Source organism: Crocodylus siamensis, chromosome 4, assembly GCF_052110815.1.
Source record: "Crocodylus siamensis isolate JL-2025a chromosome 4, ASM5211081v1, whole genome shotgun sequence".
NCBI classification, from domain to species: domain Eukaryota; kingdom Metazoa; phylum Chordata; order Crocodylia; family Crocodylidae; genus Crocodylus; species Crocodylus siamensis.
Window position 1 is genome coordinate 215,536,041 of NC_143398.1, and position 20,604 is coordinate 215,556,644.

General features: G+C 43.1%; 1 protein-coding gene across 1 annotated transcript; it reads left to right on the forward strand.

Moving 5' to 3' along the window:
* The first annotated feature begins 1,065 nt into the window (after positions 1 to 1,065).
* ERMN (ermin) lies at positions 1,066 to 20,523 on the forward strand. The gene is made up of 4 exons (XM_090041255.1): positions 1,066 to 1,140; positions 1,389 to 1,696; positions 2,059 to 2,151; positions 17,628 to 20,523. Exons 2-4 carry the CDS (start codon positions 1,450 to 1,452, stop codon positions 18,137 to 18,139), a joined length of 852 nt encoding a protein of 283 aa, XP_089897381.1. The 5' UTR covers positions 1,066 to 1,140; positions 1,389 to 1,449; the 3' UTR covers positions 18,140 to 20,523.
* The last annotated feature ends 81 nt before the right edge of the window (positions 20,524 to 20,604 follow it).

Below are 20,604 nucleotides of genomic sequence, written 5' to 3' on the forward strand. Positions count from 1 at the left end.
TGCATGCTTACTGATCATTGAAAGATGTCAGGGCTTTTGGTCCATTTTCAGTCGCCATGTAGGATCTCACCAGAATGATTCTGAAATGTGTAAGCCAAAAAAATATATGTTTTGCACTGTACAAATATGAAAAGTAATTTGGAGATACATATTCTTATATAAACTTGGTTTAATGTGGTAGGCTTGTAGGGGGGAGGGATAAGTTCAGTTATGGGCAGAAAATGCCTTTAATGCTTTGTCCAGGCCAGCTGTTACCCAGTGAGTCATGGCAGTGACTTCTTTCATTCTTTGTGAGTATTCTTATAAAAAGTTTCATTTTCCTCAGTCAGCTTGTTGGATCAGGGTTATAAGTAATTATATTAGTATTAATCTTCTGCCACTGCTTCTTTTGTCATACAGATTATTATGTTATTATTAGATATTATTAGGATTAAATCTGGAATCTGTCTACATGCTATATGACAACCACGCTTGTTTGTGATGACTCTATCATCACTCTATTGAAAATGTTTGCACCAGGTTCTCTAGCATGTAGAAATGTCCTGTCATGGGGATTTCTCTGCCTTATCAATTCACCATCTCATTTTAGAAAGTTTCTTTCCCTCCTTCCAGTTTTACTACTATTATTTTTTATTTTAATTCTCCAATCTTATTTCTGAGGGTCAGATCCTAAGCAGGGAAGAATGTTTGCAACTTCCATTGAAATAAATGACTTCCAGGATTTGGTCCTATTTCTGTAAAGTATTATTGGATGGATATAGGTGGCATAAGCTATGCTGTATGGAAGAAAGTGGCATTGTGCTGTATTGTATGCAAAGTATGTATGCTTCTCAAATAAAATAGCTTGCCCCTTAACCAATGTAAAATGAACCTATTGTCTGACCAACAGTATTTTGAGATTTAACAGAATATAAACCTTTTGGGGAATGTTAAGCTGGTTACATATAATTAATATGACTAAAGGCCGTCACCCTGCCTGGATTAAAGATTTAGAACAATTGTTTTTCCTGTTCTGAGGAGAGCACACAAAGAGCCATTATGACAAGAGTACAAAATCTCTGTTTATTACCACCAGGCTGACATGCTGAAAGACCTGCTCTACATGCCAGCACAAAAGCTTTGTTGCTTCAGATTGTTTGTGTATGTAAATTAAAATGGTGCATTTAATTATGCAACTGGAAGACTCTAAGCAACAAGAAAGGTGCTGATTGGATTATTTTGTGTAAAGGGACTGCTGACAAATCCTAGACAAAACCTGATATTGTTACTCTGTCCCCTGTTTTGCTACAGTGCTGTCAGAAGAGAAGCTTAATAACTCTTTATGGGGGGTTGGGGAACCAAGTGAGAAAGGTAATAAGGCAAATAGCTAATTTTTTTTTTGGTTGCAGGATACTGTGACTTCAGTGGAAGTGTACAGCCTAAGGGAATAAGTAGGACACTACCATAATCATGACAGAAGATGCACCAATTGCATCCAGCATATCTGAGTATAATGGGAATGTACCTCCTGAAAAAACTCGGTTCCACGTCATTGATATTATTGATGAAATAGCAAAATCTGTTGGGTCAGTTCCACGTGAAGATGCAGAAACCAGTTCTGAAGCTCCATTTTTAAAAGAAAATCCAGAGGAAATTAAAAATTCTTTAGAGGACAGCACAACGTGTGAAGCTCCTGAAGGGAAGCAGCAATGTGAAGGTAAAGTCAATTGTTGCATTTTTTTAATTTGCTTGGAAAGAAAATCCTTCATTTTCAACACAGCATCATGAATAGTACTATGTATCTTAAACTTCACCCTTTTGGGTAGATATAACATTGATGAGGAGTAATTCAGAATTGGATTCAAATTTGAACTAGAAAGGAAAGATACATGCAAGGAAGTAAATTAAGTTGCCTGCAGCATTGCTTCAGGTATAGATAAATGATGTTAAAATATGTGGCTGAAGAGCTAAGCAGTTTTTAACTCCTACTTAGCAAAGGCAGCAGGCTATTAAAACCTAGTCTTTATCATTCTGAGCTGCATCATTAGTTGCTTTCTTACTTTCTTGTATCTTCTAAAGAAAAACAAGATGAAAACAATACAACTCTAAAGAAGAGATCAGCTGACATCCCTTCCCAGGAAGCACGAGCTGAGCAAAAGAAATCAGAGGAAGGTAATAAGAAATGTTGTGTTATATGACTTAAAGAAAATGGTTTTACAAACATTTATTTTTTCGAAGTAAAAAACTAGAAAATAAATCAAATTCCTGCTTCTGCACTGAGCCATAAATCACTCAAAGTTTATAGAGCTTCTGAAACTTAGAAAACATCACTGGTGCTCAGGGATGTATCTTAGGAATGTACATAGGTTCATAGCGTCATAAAAAGGAGAACTGGAAGGGACCTTATAAGGTTGTTTAATTCAGACCCCTTCTCAAGGCAAGATCATCCCTGACTAAGATATCTCAGCCAAGTGTCTGCCTAACCTGCTTTTGAACATTTCAAGGTTAGATAGGCACAGACCCATTACTTTAGTTTTGGAACTTAAAAAAATTCCTTGGAAAAATAGAGGATTGCTATAATCCCTGTTTCACAGAGATGAGCAAAGGCACTAAGAGGTTAACGGCTACATCCACAAAAGGGTTTAGATGCCTAACTGCTACCTATCTGACACTATAAGTGCCTAAGTCCAAAAATTACATTCTCAATACCCCCACTGCCATGAGCAGATCTAGGATTTTGAAAAGGGGGGTATAGTTGGTGTGGCACATCATCACATATTACAACACATTTTTCTCCAGTTAAACAGAAACAAGCTTTACTAATATACTAGGGATCTAGCACTGTATCATTCAGTTTGAGATCAAAGCAAAAACAAATGTAAATTCATTGGAATATTTACTCATTTGCTAGAATATAAATTAAGTTTAAAAAAAAATGAAGTGGACAAAATGGCAAAAGATAGTGTCCCATTAGTCCTGTAGTCATTATACTTAAATGTATTCAGATCTGTAAAACAAAATCTAGTTTTATTGAGTGTCTTGACAGTACCTCCACTATTTCACTGTCTGTCATTTCTACACCTGAATTAATACATCAGTTAAGGTTTTTAGCCAAAGCTAAAACATGCTGCAGGGCTGTGAAATAGATGAGAGACATTACCAGAAATGACTAATTAAGAGTGAAATTGCAGAAGAAAGGATAGTTTAAATAGTGGACCATCAAGACCATTAAAAAGGAAAAAGGGTTGTTAATACCTCTGGAGTGAAGAAAGATTTGCAGGAAGTAGGTTGATTAAGTGAGTCATGAAGTCAGTTGACTCCCTCACTGCTGCCTGAATAGAAATGCCACTGCCAGGCAGTTGCTTTTAAAGTTTGGGTGGAGCAACTATCAAAGAAGGGGAGAGGGTTCAACTACACTACTCCCCTCCTCCCCCGCTTTTGATCTCCCCACCTTTTTGGTGCTGCATAAGACTAAAGTGTCTTACTTGCTTTAGCACCTGGATCGGCTAGTAAAATTTCCTAGGGCATGTTTACACGTGCACTTTAATGAGCAGTAGCCTATTTTACTGCACATTAAAGTGTCATGTGAAAAATCATGTAATTACACTAATTCACAGTAAAATGTGACTACTGTACATTAAGTGTCACTTTAAAAATGTGCACATTCATTACTGCACAGTAAGGCAGCCTAATGCACATTTCTTTAGTACCTCCTATTGGAAGTACTAAATTTAATGCACATAAAAAAATGCATGTGTAGACACACCTTGTATTTCAGACATGACTGGCATATTTCATAGATTTCATAGACATCAGGGCTGGAAGGGACCTCAGGAGATCATTGAGTCCAGCCCCCTGCCCAAACGGCAGGAAGTCAGCTGGGGTCATAGGATCCCAGCAAGATAAGCATCCAATTTACTCTTGAAGGTGTTCAATGTAGGTGCTTGAACCACCTCCGCTGACAGACTGTTCCAGACCTTGGGGGCTCGGACAGTAAAGAAATTCTTCCTTATGTCCAGCCTGAAATGGTCTTGCAGGAGTTTGTGACTGTTCGACCTCGTCATCCCTTGGGGTGCTCTGGTGAACAGAAGTTCCCCCAGATCCTGGTGGTCACCCCTGATAAACTTATAGGTGGCCATCAGATCACCCCTGAGCCTGCGCTTTTCCAGGCTAAAGAGTCCCGTGGCTCTCAGCCTGTCATCGTAAGATCTGTTTTCCTGACCTCTGATCATGCGCGTGGCTCTCCTCTGGACTCTCTCAAGCTTCTCCACATCCTTTTTGAATTGTGGAGCCCAAAACTGGACGCAGTACTCCAGCTGCGGCCTCACCAAGGCCGAATACAAGGGGAGAATGACGTCCCGGGATTTGCTCGAGAAGCATCTATGGATGCATGCCAGCATTTTGGTCGCTTTACTAGCCGCAGCATCGCATTGGAGGCTCATGTTCATCTTGTGGTCAATGATGACCCCCAGGTCTTTTTCTTCTGTAGTGCTAACCAACGTAGCACTGCCGAGCCTATAAGGGTGCTGCAGGTTTTTCCTCCCAAGGTGGAGAACCTTGCATTTTTCGGTGTTAAACACCATGAGGTTCTCGTCTGCCCATTTGCTGAGCTTGTCCAGGTCAGCCTGGATCACCTGCCTATCTTCTGGCATGGATGCTTTGCCCCAAAGTTTGGTGTCATCGGCGAACTTGGCCAGTCCACTCCTAACTCCAATGTCCACATCGTTAATGAAGATGTTGAACAGTCTGGATCCCAGGACAGAGCCTTGAGGGACCCCACTGGTCACAGGGCACCATGATGAGTGACTGCCATCAATCACAACCCTCTGGGTCTGACCACGAAGCCAATTTCCCAGCCAGAGGATAGTGGTGGAGCCAAGGCCACAACTGGGCAGTTTGGCCAAGAGGTGATCATGGGGTACCAGATCAAAAGCTTTTTTGAAGTCAAGATATATGACATCAATCTCTTCTCCCTTGTCCAGGTGATAGGTCACCTGGTCATAGAAGGAAATGAGATTGGTCAAACAAGACCTACCCGCAACAAACCCGTGCTGGCTATCCCTTAGAATGTTAGCCTGGGCGAGTCCCTCAAGGATGGCCTCCTTAATAAACTTTCCTAAGATCTTCCCCAGGATAGAAGTCAGGCTAATGGGCCTGTAGTTAGCCGGATCCACTCTCCTCCCTTTCTTGAAGATCGGCACCACATTGGATACCTCCCTAATTAGTTGTGCAGTTCTCTGGCACTTACAGTTCTGGCTCTTCATATAAATAGATTTGCCCTACCCCAACTGGCTAGGCATCTAGCTCCTACCTAAATCCAATCAGGACACCGAAATTGGGTGGAACAGTGCCAAAGTCCTCACAGAAGTCTTGTTTAGTAGGTGTGCATGGAGCACACTGAGCACACGCTGACAGGACAGAAGGTCCTCATGACATGCATAATTCCTAAAATACAGTAGGGGTGGTGCTGCCCATCATCTGATAGACTTATGGTTAGAGCATTCACTGAAGAAATGGAAAACCTCCTCAGCTCCAAGGGATTTAAGCTCATATGTCCCACGTCCCAAGAAAGTACCTTAACCAGAAGACTATAATCCAGGTGTGGTACTGGTGGCCTCCCCAATTCCTATTATTATTTATGCATTTTCCTTAAATATCCATTGGGAAAACCTGGAAATAATCACAGGAGCTGGGAGTGAAACCAAGGTCTCCCTCAACTCTAACTGCTATGTTACGAAGTCAGGATTTTAGGCTCTCTCATATTGCCTCCATTAATCTTTTGTTCCTTCCTGCACAGACACGCAGCTTCACAAGGAAGGTTAGAGCATGTCCATTCCTTCAGCCAAGCTGGTATTCTGAAAGTTAGGACACTTTCCTGAGAGGTGGGAGAAATGGGCTTAAACCCTCTGGCTATGGACAGAAGTTGAACATAAACCAGTTTAAGTGATCATGAACTGGTTAAAACCTGTAACAGAACAAAAATACAGTGCACATAAACCAGTTTCAAAATGGCTGAAACTGATTTAAGATAAACCTGGTTGAATGTCATTTCAGACTTAACTGATTTGAATCAAACCAGTTTAAGGAACTTTTCATAGATTCATAGATGCTAGGGTCGGAAGGGACCTCAACAGATTATCGAGTCCAACCCCCTGCCTAGGCAGGAAAGGGTGCTGGGGTCAGATGACCCTAGCCAGATGCCTAACCAGCCTTCTCTTAAAGATCCCCAAGGTGGGAGACAGCACCACCACCCTTGGAAGCCCATTCCAAATTTTGCCCACCCTTACCATGAAGAAGTTTTTCCTGATATCTAGCCTAAATCTGCTCTCTGTCAGCCAAACCAGTAGCCTCAGTCCCAGACCCCTTCCTGGTTCAAGTTAAGTCACAGTCCCCCAGCATCCCAGGTTGCTTTGCAGCCCTGGGCTGTGCTGTGCTATCTGCTCCAGAGAGCAGTGTTGGCCCTGCCCCTCTGTTCTCTAGCCAGAGCAGTGAGGGATGGCTGACAAGGGGGTTGGGGTGGAAAACCCAGTTGGGGACCACAGCTAGGTTTGCCTGTGTGGTGGAGGGGGAGGGCGGAGAGGAGCCCCTGCCAGATTTTTCTCCACTGGAGTGGGGGTGGAGCTGTGGGCAGGCAGGTCAGGCAGAGGGGAGGGAGGGAGGTTTAAACCCTCTGTCCCACTGCCATGGGAACCTAGCTCAGATTTGCTTGGCAGGGGGCTGGCAGGAGACCAGCAGACTTCACCCCCTCCCCCCTCTGGCACACTGAGGCCAGCAGTTGATAAGGGGTAATTTTCCCTCAGCTCCTCCAGGCCATGGGGGAGGGGAAAGAGGCTGGGGAACCAGTGCTGGAGGGACTGGTCCCCCACCATCTGGGAGCACAGGGCCAAGCCCTTCAGGACCAGATTGAGAGGTGAGAGGTGTTGTTAAAGACCTAGCACAATCATCACATGTATGTGCTAGAGACAGAGCTGAGGGAACAGGAGAGGGTCCCAGACTGCTTGGGCTGGTGACACCAAAGAAGCAGAGAACTACATTTACATAATAAAGCAGAACCTGTAAAAGAAAAGACAAAAGACCTGCCTGCCATCTGATAATCCCAGGTAAATTATCTGCATTTTACTAGCTACATTCTATCACCAGTTCAATGTTTCCCTTTCCGATCTCCCACCCCCACCTACCTGTCTCACACCTACTGTCTCCCATTTCCTCTGATCCTCACTGGCACGCACTTGCATTTTCATAGATCTGCATTTTGCATATTGGCTTCCATTCCAGCCAGGAGAGCACATAAACACCAGCAGACTGTCCCTATGCCTGAAGAAGGGTGTTTGTGCCTGAAAGCTTGCAAAGAACAATTTTCCCAACTATTCAGTTGCTCTAATAAAAGATATCACATCTACCCAAAGACCATTGTCTGCAAAAGACACTGAATGCAGAGAGACCTGCCAAAGCTGCTATAGGTGACAAGCATACTAATGTTAAGGCAACCAAGGGGGAGAAGGGGTGCACCTGTAGAGACCCAAGTAGGGACGAGCCTGTGGCTCCACTTCAATACCTAAAACTACCTGCTGATTCCCCAAGAAAGACTTTCTGAATACCTGGCTGTAAGGAGATACTGTGCCCTCAGGATTATATAAGACTTATGCAAGGCTTTCTCTTGTCTTTTTGGTTTCTTACATTCCATTTTAAGTTAGACTAAGCTGTGTGCACTCTTACTGTGTTTTTCTGTGATGTATCTTAGCTTAGGCAAAGATTTTTGGTTGTTGTTTGTTGCATGCTTGAGGTTGCAAATTACTGTGTTCAATATGTGCTGGCTTCAGAGGAAGGACTATTCTTGTTCAAGCTTTTATGAATTCAGTGCCACTCCTTTTTTCCTCTACCCACCTCCTATTCAGGCTGGCAGGGGCTGCCCACCTCCCCCTTCCAGCGGGTAGTGGGGGGCAGGGGGCAGAAGCCTGGAAGGCCCTGCTGCCCCTCCCAGCCAGACCTGGGCTGGGCTCCTGTGTGGGTCAGGGAAGGGATTTAAACCTCCACCCTCCTGGGCCCTGGCCATGCCCCCTCCACTTGAGTAGAGAGGGGGGAAAAGTCTTGGAGCTTCTGTCCCTTCCCTTTGGGAGTGGGTGTCAGGCTAGAAGGCATGCTCTAGCGCCCCCTGGCTTATGGCCTGAGCCACTGCAGGCATGTGGCTGCATTTTCTGAATCAAAAGTGAATGTCTGTTCACTTACCTCTCACTTTATTCGCTTCAGCTTAGAGTAACCTGCAAAGACTGAATTGATTCAGCCTCAGGCTTTATGATTGTGTATTCTTAGCGTCTAAGGTAGAAGAAGACCATAAAACCCAAGATTCTTGCTCCCTGCCTGGGGGTGGTAGTAGATTGTAGCACCACCTTGCCCTCCACTAGTGGCCATGTCTTAAAAGTCAGCTGCGAGCTTTGCTTGTTTTTCACTGATTCCAAGTCTCCCCACTCCCAGGAGAGAGCCCTAATCGCCAGGCTATGAAGACCTTTGCAGACTGGAATAGCTTCAACAGGAGGCTCTGTTCAGAAGAAGTCCTACCCCAGAATTATCTAGAACTGAGTGGCTGGAGCACTCACCTCAGAAGTGGGAGTTGCAGAGGCAACAAGAGACAACCTGTGTGTGTTACCTCCTGAGTGAATGCCCTAACTAGTGGGTTATTGAGTAGAAAGCACAACAGGGCTTTGTGAAAAAAGATTAGCACTGAGGCCTAATGACAGATTAGGATTCATTATTATGTCCTTGAAAGGAGTGAAGTTTAAGCCATCTCTCTTTCCTTAGCATTTTCTACTGCTTAGCTTAGGCAACTGCCCACTCAGCAGTCTGGATTTTCTCAGGTTTCTAATTCTACCCACACGTGCATAGGGTGCATCTATAGCACACACTTATTGTGCCATGGAAAAACCACTGCTAACCAGCTGCATTGTTCTGCACATGGCTGGACTGGAAACAGTGCTGCCAGCATGCTCTTTAGCTGGCCTGCCTGCAAGAGTGTATGAATTTGACTATTCTGTTTCCAACTCAGTAAGTGACATGGACAAAACAGCACTGCATGTTAGAGGGTTGCCTGGCATGCTATAGCTTGTGGTGTAGATATGCCTATGGTGAGCACAGGCACCTCATGCAGGAATGCTGATTTCAGCAGATGACAAATTATCTACAAGTTTGGCACTGTGACATGCACGATCTTCAATGAATCTGGCCTGAAGTGACTTGGACAAGTTCACACATTTAGTTGAAAAGCTGGGAGTAGAATCATCAATCTCTTAGTTCCTTACTCCAGGGTAGCATATTACCAATGCTACTACCTTGTAATGTTGAAACCTGGGCTGCAGCTCTTCAACTCATTGACAGAGGGATGAGGACTTCGACTTCCTTTCCTAACTTGGAAAGAAATGTGTAAAGTTCATTATTCTACTCCTGATTATCTGTGAAACCAACAGCTGAGGTTTCAGTTTCCTGTCACCAATCTAGGTCCTTTAACAATCTTGCTAACAGTTAAAAAATACTGGCGTCAGGGGAAGATGGAAGAAATTAATACTATGAGCTCATAGGGTGAGGTGTTCTTTTACAGTCTTCTACAAGTACAATGATGATATTTGCTGCGCAATTCCACTTTGTTTTAATTTCTCACTGTCTATTGCCATCTGATTCAAACATAGTGCATGAATTATGTTTTCCAGGAGCTGTCGATGGTAGAGTTCAACTTTAACTGTGAACTATAATGCATAGGTGAATTCAATCTGGGCTTCTGCTCTGAATACTTGTCTAACTAGGCTGTGAGGGTATTCTGCTCATAAGAAACTTTTAAACTGACTTTCTCTTTATTTGGCTTCTGTAAACCCATATTCTGCTCCTCCCCCACTCCCAGTAACCCTTTAACTGCTCACTGAAGATATCCCAGAAAGCATCATTATGCAGCATTAAAATACCAACATTTGCTAGCAGATAATACACATTCACCACATAGCTTCATAATCTAATTTTAGAGGAAAAGTGTTATAACTTCACCTCAGAAACCACTGTGTGGTAATTGCTGGCAAATGCTGACTTTTTAATTGTGGCCATTGGAGGAAGAAGATTTCAGAGGAAAAAAAATGAATGTTAATTAAAACTTTGCTGAATGCCCCTCAAAGCCAGGTTATTGGGGACATTTCAGCACACAGTGCTTAATTCATTTTTAATTTTAGCTTGAGGCTCAGGTTGAATGAATGAAGGCTAAGCTGAATTACTGAACAGCTCATGACAACTTGAGACTCATTTGCCCTTCTTTTTTAAATCAATTTTCTCCCCTTGTAGGTATAAGAATCACAGACTTTGGCAATAATCATTTTTCAGAGGAAAAATTAATGAGCATATTATAATGTTCTGTATCTCAAATATCAGCAAAATGTCCCAAAATTGATAGTCATTTGACTTCTTCCACAGGAAGTTCCACTGCAGTAGGTCTAGGAATCAGCTAGGTGGCAGAACTGGATGGTCTAAATGACCTAATAGGGCTTCACTATTGATTTTTACTGATTCTTTTACATGAAATGTCTCTTTTCTGGGCACAAATTGATTAAGACAGGGGATTACAAAGAGCTGCTTTCCCAAGAAGGCAAAGTATGAAAATAATTTATTTTGCTGTCTTTTTTAATATCTTAAATTGAAATATTACATGTTGGTTTTGATATAGATATTGTTAGATACCAGGTATAGCAGCTGCTAAATACCGGAGTAGGTGGACCAGTTGTCTACACAAACATGTGAACATGTGGCCAGTTCTGTAAGTACAATATATCACTTTTATTAAAAAATCTTAAACCAGCAGGTACTCCAAGAACTCCCTGCTCTTCCCACCTTTTTCCTTTCATTTTATTATTTTTTTAAAAACAAAAATTGCACCAGGAAAATCTCCTGTTTGCCCTTATTGAAACTATGTTGAAAACACTCTTTAAGTGATGCATGGTTTAGAAGAGAGTGTCAAAGCAATAATACAGACACCCTGAAAAATCTTTTTGTTTCACTTCTGTTTTAAAGAGAGCTCTTATCCTATAAGGGTCTTGTTTTTATGAATGGATGAAGACTAAAGTACTGATAACAAGTGATAGACTATGATTCAGTGGGCCCAGTGCTACCCAAAATTTCAACCCCCTTCCGAAAGGCCTAGGTTAGACTCCTCTACTAGAATTTAGGGCAAGGTACAGACACTTTAAGAGCCTAAGGCAGAATCAATCAAATTTACGTGGTTTTATGTAAGCTGCATAGTTTAGATTGGTAGCAAACAAACATTTGCCCTTTGGTCGGGGGAGCAAATCTTTGACCAGTTTCTGCCATTTTTAAACTGGTCTATGGGTACCAAACTTCTGTTCTTTTTTGGGCATAGACCAGTGTTGTGTACCAAACTTCTTTTTGTTACAGGTATAGATTGGCTCCGATCACTTATGCTGGTAAAAGTGTATTGTCTGTACTTGGCCTAAGCATAGGGGGTCTCACTGTGATTTCTTACAGTCTCTAATCTGGGTCAGAAAAAGCCCATTGGCTGCAAAAAGCTGAAAGTCTTTGTGTTTTGCTGGCTGAGCAATGAATAGCTTCTTCAGCTTGCTCTTTAATTAAAAAAGGGAAATGGAAAACAATATGCAAAATATCCCCAGTGCCGCACTGTGGACCTGTGTATAAATTTTATTTAGGGACTCCCCTATCTGTAGAAGTATCTCCAGCTGCTTCAAAGATCCTGCCTTAAGTCTGGGTCTTCAGGCACTTTAAGGCTGATGACCAGAGATATAATGGTGGTCAAACTTTTTATGAACCTGAATCGAGGTTAATAATAGCAAGATGTCCAACCTGTTATTATCCTACATTCTCTGAAGAATGGCTTGTTATAACTCAACGACTGCATCCAGACAAGCAAGCACATGCGTGTTGCAGCATTTCAAAGTAGTTTGGGACACTGCAGGAGGCACACTAGGAACAAAACAATGTTTCCCGTGATGCAGATTTGCAGCACAGATTCTAAGTTTGGTACCAGGACATTCTGGTATTAAAAAAAGCATGCCATAAAAAAGGCAGCACAGGGTATGCTCTGGGAGCGTGCCCTGAAGCAACCAGAGGCTGGGTCCTCTAAAGAGACACTCTAGTACCCGGCCACACTACCTTAGTGTGCTGGAGCAAATAGAAGCAGGGTATAGCTGGTAACAGTGGCTCTGCCCCTGGTAAAGCAAGAGTGTGAGGGTCAGGGGGGTGGTGTGGATGAAGGAGGCTGTGGGGGTGGGGGGGATGTGGGGGTGGGAGGACAGTGGGGTAGGTCCCCCCGGCATGGTGCACAGCCCCTGCTTCCCCACAGCAGCAGCAGGCCAGGAGGGTACTTGTGACCTGCTGCTGGCAGAGGCCCCTGGTGGTATGTGGAACTGCCTGAGACCCGGGGGTTTCATGTGCCACATGGCTCTGGCCCGGCTCACTGGTGTACAGCTTCGGGAATGACTGAGCTGGCTCCTGCTGTCACCCAGGGCTCCTGGCTCTGCATACAGAAGCTGTGCACTATTGGGCTGGGCTGGGCTGGCTTCACGGAGGCAGGAGTTGGCCCCTGGGTCTCAGATGGCACTGTGCACTGCTGGGGGACTCTGCTAGCAGTACGCCACAAGTGCCCCAATGGACTACTGCTGGCTGCTGCTACTGCTGAGGGGTGCGGGCTCTGCGTTCTTCATTAGAGCAGCCTGTGCAGGGGGAAGCCAGCCTGGAAGGGAAGGGCCTTGCCCAGCCCATTCCCTGAGGCTCAGTTGAAAGCTTCCCAGGAATGGAATGGGGATCACTGGGGCCTGGGCACAGGCACAGGGAGCAGAACAATAAGGGTTGGCACTGCTTAAGAGCTACAAAGCAGCAGGTGGTACAGCTGCAGCTGGATCCGTGTCCTGGTGCTGGGACAGAGCTGATGCTGGGAGGGAGCTAGTGGGGGGCAGGCAGGGGCATTAGCAGGGCTGTGGGTTGGGAGTGAGGGGAAAGGGCATGGGCAGAGGCAGGGCACTGGCATCCCAGTGCTGCTCAGCGCCCCACATCCTGATGAACGAAGGGGGCTGGTGCAGTTCTGATTCTTCTATGACAAAAAAACCCAAAAGCAAATGCCAAAGTGTATAGATATTTAGAATTCATTTTGTTATGATGATAGAGGCACTGACAGGCTTCCAAATTGCTTTAAAATTGTAAAAATATCAATAAAACACTGCCCAACCGATCTTTCTATATATAGTGGTGTTTCATTTTAATCATGGAAGAACACAGATTTTGGGTTTTTTAATGAGAGAATTTTCATTTTTTAAACAGGGAACACCAGGATCCCTGATGGTAGGGCAAGTGGCGGGACCCAGTCAGAGGAACCTGCCCAGGGCCAGCACTGGGGACCCAGCTGGAGGGGAGATGATGAGGCTCACCTCCTGGCCATTTGGGTCCAGGAGGACATGCCTCGACAGTTCAAAATGGGCCACTGCAATGAGCAAATCTTCTAGGCGATAGCTGCTGAGATGGCAGAGGGGGGACACCAGAGGATGTGACAGCAGTGCCACCTGAAGGCCAACTGTGCAGCCACAGCCTACTGGCAGCTGGTCCAGAGGTACAGGAGGCTCAGCTGCCTGTACCACAGCCCAGGTGGTTGTGTGATCCCCATCTGGGTCTGGCAGGCACACAGCCACGGGGCTGTGGGTCCAATGGGGTGGGTACTGTCGCAGGTGGCATCAGGTCACAGCCAGGCAGCAACCACCACTCCCAGACTGCTGCACCAGGTAGAAGGTGCATGGGCCACGCTAGGTCAGGGCTGCTGCAGTAGTCCAGCTGGCACAAGGGGCTAATGTCCACAGATACCAACTGGCTGGGCCTCAGAGGCTCCTGACGGCAAGTAACCCTGAGTTGCTCACCAGGGCAGCTTTCTTATACTGCTGGGGCCAGCACAGGCACTGGCCCCAGCCTGTAGCTCCCCCTAGCTTAAGATCTGGGAGGAGCTGGACAGGATTGGTTTGCTCCACACCAAAGTGCAGGTTCAGGCACATGTGCCAAGGCACAAATCTTGGGGACTAATTTGTGCTGCTGGAAGCTCACATTCCTGCATGTGTGGACATGCCCAGAGGCCATGTCCACATGTCGTGGGGATGTCTGGTTCCCCAGGGACAACTAGCAGCAGTGCACCAAGGTGCACCCCAGGGCATGCTTATGCCAAGCATACTCTGGAATGTGGCAAGTTACCCCAGGGGCAGTAGGGGAGGCTGGGGCCAGCACTGGGCTGGCCCCAGCAGCCCTATCTGGAGTCCTCAGGGCCTCCTAGGGCAGCAGAAGTGGCAATCCTGCGACACAGAGCTTGGCTGGCAGCCACAGCACAACTCCAGGCTTCACTTTTGAGCAGAGCACGGTACTCTCATGTGCGCTGCTCCATTTTTTTTCTCTGTGCTGCTTCATTGCAGTATGGAGAACAGCTGAACATAAGGAGTGTGGTGTCACATACCACATGGCTGTGCTCATCTGGCCGTGGCCAAGAAGGGTAAAATCTCTGCTGTGCCCTGATGTGAAATACATTGATATATGGAAAGAATTGTCTAGAATGTGTTACTCTTTGTGGATCCATCATTGACCTGAAGTCTCATGGAAACTATTTCCCAGGGACACAAACTGGAGTAACTGTACTGTCTCATCAAATGTGTTCTTGAAAACCTGACCTAGAGAATTAGGGGGTTGTTGACTGTCTCCTTAACCTTCTTGAACAGAAGCGTGGGTGCAGAGGAAAATGTTTCTCTGATTTTGAAAATAGACTGTGGGGTCCAAAAAATGTTGTTCTCTCTTATACTTACATTGATTAGTATCTTATGCCAAGTATCTTAGAGATACTTGCCAAGTAACATACTCATTCCAAAGAAATATTTCACAAACTAGGTTTTAATGAATATATTCTTTCTTTTCTTGGGAGAAAGGAATGGCTTTGAAATAAAATTGTAAATGTTTGACAATACAAGATAGACCATGTGCAACAGAAAATTCTGGAAGCTGTTAATCGTGCATTTACAATATCTACTGTGGTTCAAAACAGTGCTAGCACCATTGTCTGATTAAAGGAATTTTAGAATCAGCAGAGAACATAAAATCAAATAGGCTTAGTAGTTTTGAGCACAATGCAGTGGAGCTTGTAAGTACCACCTTATGTTCCTGCCTGTTGGAGGAACGTATACTATGTCTGTAGCCGCGGGTTAAAGAACTGGCAAGTGTCCCAGATAGAGCTGATAGAACTTTCCGGCTGCAGGGGCAGACATAGAGCTGATATATCCTGGAAACTACCCAATTTTCCTCATAAAATGTCTGCTAGAAAAGCTGCCAGTGGTTGTTACCTGAACAATGAAAGTATACCAAGAAAGTTTACACCATGCATTAGGTTTGTGCACTTTAAGAACTATTTTAGGTAACTCATCTCTGACTATAGTCCTTAGTACTGTTGTTCTTGAAGAGCTTAAAGACCCGAGCTTCAATAACATGCTGAGTATTTAGGCAATATTCAAGCATTCTGGTTAACTGTGCCTCAGAAAATTCCTGGTTAACTTTGGGGAAGTTCCAGAAATGCAAATTCAGGTAACAGGGCCGTTAGAGTGTTAGAACTTGAGCTTTGCAGGTATACAAGCATGGGCCAAAGGGCTTTAGAATTGTCCTTTCTTAAAAAAACCCCACAAAAAATCAGCAAAACTCTATCAATGCAAAAATAATGGCACAATAATGCTCTATAGAAGCATGTATTAGATTAGGGGAAAGGGTATTTCTTAGTAGTGGTCTTAGGAAACAGAGGCAGATCCAGAAGGGGTGCAGTGAAATGGTAGCACTCCCTTTTGGACCATGCTGCATGAACAGCAGCCAGGGACTGCTTGAGTCCCAGAAGTATGTAAGAATTCACCCTCCTCTTTTTCTCTCCCTGCTTAGCAACACATCCTTCCCCCTCCCATTGCCTTCCTTCCCCACCCACTGCTGACCCAGGGGGTGGGAGGAGCCCCACAGCAGGTCCTGCCCCACTCCGGCTGGGCTGTGTGGGGAGTTGGGCTGTGCCAGGGACAGCAGTGGTGGTGGAAATGGGTGGGTTCCCCCTCCTTGCCTGGTCTTCCCAACTGTTCCCTTCCAGCCTGGGAGCAGGTTCAGTGTGGGGGAACCTGCCTGCTGCTGCCAGGGTTGCCACTGTCTCCAACTGGGACTGGCTCCATGTGCAGCCTGGCTGGAGTAGGTCAGGAAGGGGGTCCTGGAGCTCCCCCTGCCCACAGGTCAGCTGAGGACAGTGGTGGCTGTGGGAGCATAGGTGTGGACTTTTATTTTTGCTGGGGGTGGCAGGGGGTGGGGAGAGCTAAGATGATGGATATGGGGAAAGTTTTACACATTTTAGGTGACAGCATTCTTCCTGGGGGTGGGGAAAGAACCATTAGGCCCCCAAATACTTGGCACCTTTGGGTGGGAGAAGGGGGAATAATAGGGAATGGGTTGTTGCTGAGCATGGAGGGGAAAGGAGGGGGTGCCAAGGGCAAAGGGGGGAGATTCTTATCTGATTCTGGGATTTGAGAAAAGTCCCCAGCTGTTGCTGCCACAGTGAGATCTGCCTAATGGGGAAGGGGCAGAGGGGTGCAGCCAGACCTGCAGTGCCAGTTACTGTTTGCACACCTCCCTTTACAAAATCTTGTGTCTTCCCGTGGCAGGAAACATAAGGTTTTCAAGGGCATGACACAGTCTGGGAACCTGGGAAAGAGTGAAAATTGCACTTTGGTTTGTTTCTTCATTTTGTGAACTCCATTCAAAGAGGTCTGCTGGAAGTGCAATTATGTTATCCTGTCAGTAATATGCTTAACTGTCTCTCTGGAAATCTCAGTACTGCTTGCAGCATGAATGACCCACCACGCCTACCATTCTTGGAAGATATAGCAGCCCCTTTCTTTCCTACTGTCCGTGTGTAGGAACTGAGCTGTCACTTGGTCCTAAGGTGTGGCTGAGTTAACATTGTATGAGAAATCTTGGCACATTAAACAGTTTGTGGTTCCCTGAAATTTTGGAATTTACTGACCTCAGAATATTGATTTCAGAACCTTGAACAACTTTAGTTATTTACATTTTCCATAATGAATGCTTGTGATAGAATTCCTCCCCAAAGAACTTACAGTCTAATATGGGCAAGACAGACAAAAGGAAAGAAAACAGAGGCAAAGCAATTCAAGTAGTGTTATATAACAGATCCACAAGCGCAGCCCAGAGTGGCATGAATCCTACTTAGTCCTGGATCCTCATCACTACGTCATATTAGACTTCCACTTAAAGGTCAGATGTGTAATAAACATGAAGAAAGGCATGAGGGAGATCATCAGTAAAATACGTAAGGGTGCACAAAGACAGCGTGAGAATCTGAAACCCTTTGTAAAATATATGGGTATTGGTGGTGATATTTGTGGACATCCAGGCTGCATGTGTATTTAACTACTGACTCTTGGATCTGTTTTAGAAAATGGTTACAGGGGTTATCCTACCCTTTTGATAGGGGCTGGTATATTTGTAAGCTATAGAAATCCAGGCTAAAATTCAACTTTTGTTTTAGCAGGTTGCAGCATAAAATATTCTGAATGTGCCATACTTTATCTAGTACTTATTGGTTTTTCTTGCAGGGCAATATGAGGAGATAATTTCTGTAAGCACCAAGGAATGTGAAGTAAATAGGCAGGAAGAAAGGAATGCAAAGCATCCTCATGGAAGAAAGGTTGAACATGCTAACAAGGCTGAGAAGTTTCTACCCGCAGGAGCGCAAGAAATGGTGCAGATCCTTGAACGCAAATTACAAATTAAAGACGAGATGCAATTAAAAGCAAGAGAGAAGGCAGCAGGGGAAGAGGATGAGGATGTTGAAGAGGAAGAACTAGTGCAGTTGACAGAAAATAAGAAAGTAAACAGTGAGGAGTCTTATTTAAAGAAACAAGAAAATGGCAGGGAGGAATCCCCTCCTAACAGTCCCAGTTTTAACTCCCAGGCTGAGAAACCAGGGGAGCAGCTAGAAATTGGGGGAAAAAATGATGTCTCCAAACATAGTTATTCTAAATACAATACAATCTCCTATCGGAAGATTAGAAAAGGAAACACAAAACAAAGAATTGATGAATTTGAATCCATGATGCATTTATAAACTGAAGGGGGAGAATTTGCTTCATAAGCTGAGAGTTCATTTTATTTTTCCAAGATGCATCTCTTCATGCAATATCAGGCCATTATTATATCCTTTTTGTGTGTAATTTCATAATATACTGTGAAGATTTAATTTCTGTATTTCATTTTGAAATCATATGGAAAAATTGGAAAAAGGATGGAAAAAAATCATCAGTTTGTTAAACTTAGTACAACTTGTTTCAAAGCTTATTCTTTTTCTTTTCTATACCATTTTTATAACAGGTTTTAAGCAGTAAAATATTTTAGATTAATTGGTAATGCTATAGGCCCATGAACAAATGTTTCCGTGCTATTGGTCTTGCTGGCAATTAGTAGGCAGAATAATAGTTGCAGTAAAACTAGAGTGCAGTAACAATAATAGAGACAACTGTTTACAATTGCAATGCTCTCTATTTTGAAATCGGCCTATTTTGGTGGATACAAACACAAAATGGCTTTTAGTGTTTATAAACAAATCATTCCATTTTGTACTGGTGGGATGGACTAATTGAATAAACTTATAAATGTAGAACTGTAGAAATTAAGTACATAATTTTCATATGACGAGGTAATAAACCCATTAAAGTCCTTGTGCTCTTTAACTTTCTGTACCACTCATAAATATATTTTCATCTGGTATGGACTGCTTTCCTTTCAGACCATTATAGTCAGCATTTGCAACTATTCGTATCATCCAATGGTTACATATTAATTTAGGTTATGAGCAGTTGAGACTGTTATATTACTAAAATGGTTTTAAAGTCTCAAATAGATATTTTCCTTCAGTTCAAATATTTTATATAACAACATTAAGTTGTATGTAAAATTAATGAAAAAGAGCTAAGCAGTGATTAAGAAACAGTCCCTTTTTGGTTTGTATTCCTTCCCTACTTTCCTAAGCATCACTTTGTATCAAAGTCACTACACACTTCTTTCCTTAGCAATGTGAGGCAGCTCTGGTCAAAGTGTCACCAGTTATTTAGGAGTAGATGTATCATTTTAAATTCAGAACTTACTGGCATATTATCTTTTTATAAAAAGAAAGCATGATGGATGATTATGGTATAAATAGTTAATTTATTATCCTTTAGTAATTGGGGCAATTAATGTTAATGTGTGATATGTATAATCTTTTGTGAATCTTTTAGCAGGAACTGGTAATTTAGATAAATGCACATAGGAAGTCAGCACTTTATAAACATTTATATATATGGCACATAGCACATATACAGGTGTGTCTATGCTTGTCAACCGATGAAAAAAAGAAGACAGAGAAAATTAGTATTCTCCAAATTTTGCCATTTAGGGCTCCAAGATTTTCTCACACATTTTCATACTTTTAAATATACTCAACATTCTTCAAGTTTAGCTTAAATTCAAATCTTAATGATATTTCCAAAACATGGTAAATTTGAAATATCACTTATTTCTAAGTTATCTCTGTACATTTTTCTAGTTTAACCCCTTGAATGACTATGGTATAAACAAGCTGATTTTGTTTAAATATTTTGAAAGGAATATTCATCTTGGGTTGAAGCCAAGCTTGACAAATCCCAGCACAGAAGGAATTTGTTTAGGAAAGTTTGAGCATCTACAAACAATGAGAACAGAGATTGGAAAGGAACTCAGTTTATCACTACAGTAGCTTCTACTGTGTCTGCTATAATGCTTCTTTAATAATTACGTTTACATTTCCAGCAGCATCCATTACTGTTTCAAATTTTCTGTTCTACATAAAAGGCAATTATTTATTGGCTATGTGGAAAAAAAAAATAAAAGACAATTCTTTATTGTGCAAACAAAACAGTCTTCATTGTACTATTCAGACTTGTTTATCTGCTCTTTGTTTTGTGAAAACCCAAGCAGTTAGCTGTTATGAAGGTATATTGCTGTTTTTGTTGTTTGGGTTTTTGTTTAGTTTAGTTTTTTTATTTTAAAGTACTGCAATCCTGACTATTGAGTGAGAATTCTATATAAAATAATAATAATGGGGATTAACTTTCAATAGTGTTGAGAACCCATATTTTTCTTTAGCTTAGGTTGTGGTTGGAAAACATTTCTAAACACTCCATCACATTTAAATAATTGAGAGTTAATTAGCTGGCTCAGGAAAGCTGACATGTAACACCCCTAGAGAATAGATCAATTTAAGTACCAAACAGGTATGGTATGGGCAGCTGGAGTACAAATTTCTCTACATTTTACCATCCAAATCCATTACTTGGGACCTGAAGGAGACCATTTTTTGTGCTGGCAAGGTAATTCCATCTTCAGGATCATTTAAGCTTGACCTTTATGTATTTATCATCTATCTAAGTCTAACATAGTAAAAATACTTTCTGTAATAAAAGCTGTAGAAAACTACAAAAGACACACAGAAAAATAATGTACTTTTTCATTTGAGAGAATCACACAATGTATGTGTGTGTGTGTGGCTGTGTCCAC

Excerpts from the sequence above, each read along its gene's own strand:
- ERMN (XM_090041255.1), top strand. The coding sequence starts at position 1,450 with ATGACAGAAGATGCACCAATTGCATCCAGCATATCTGAGTATAATGGG. Across the intron at positions 1,697-2,058 it reads AGGGAAGCAGCAATGTGAAG|AAAAACAAGATGAAAACAAT; the intron begins GTAAAGTCAATT and ends TATCTTCTAAAG. Across the intron at positions 2,152-17,627 it reads GCAAAAGAAATCAGAGGAAG|GGCAATATGAGGAGATAATT; the intron begins GTAATAAGAAAT and ends TTTTTCTTGCAG.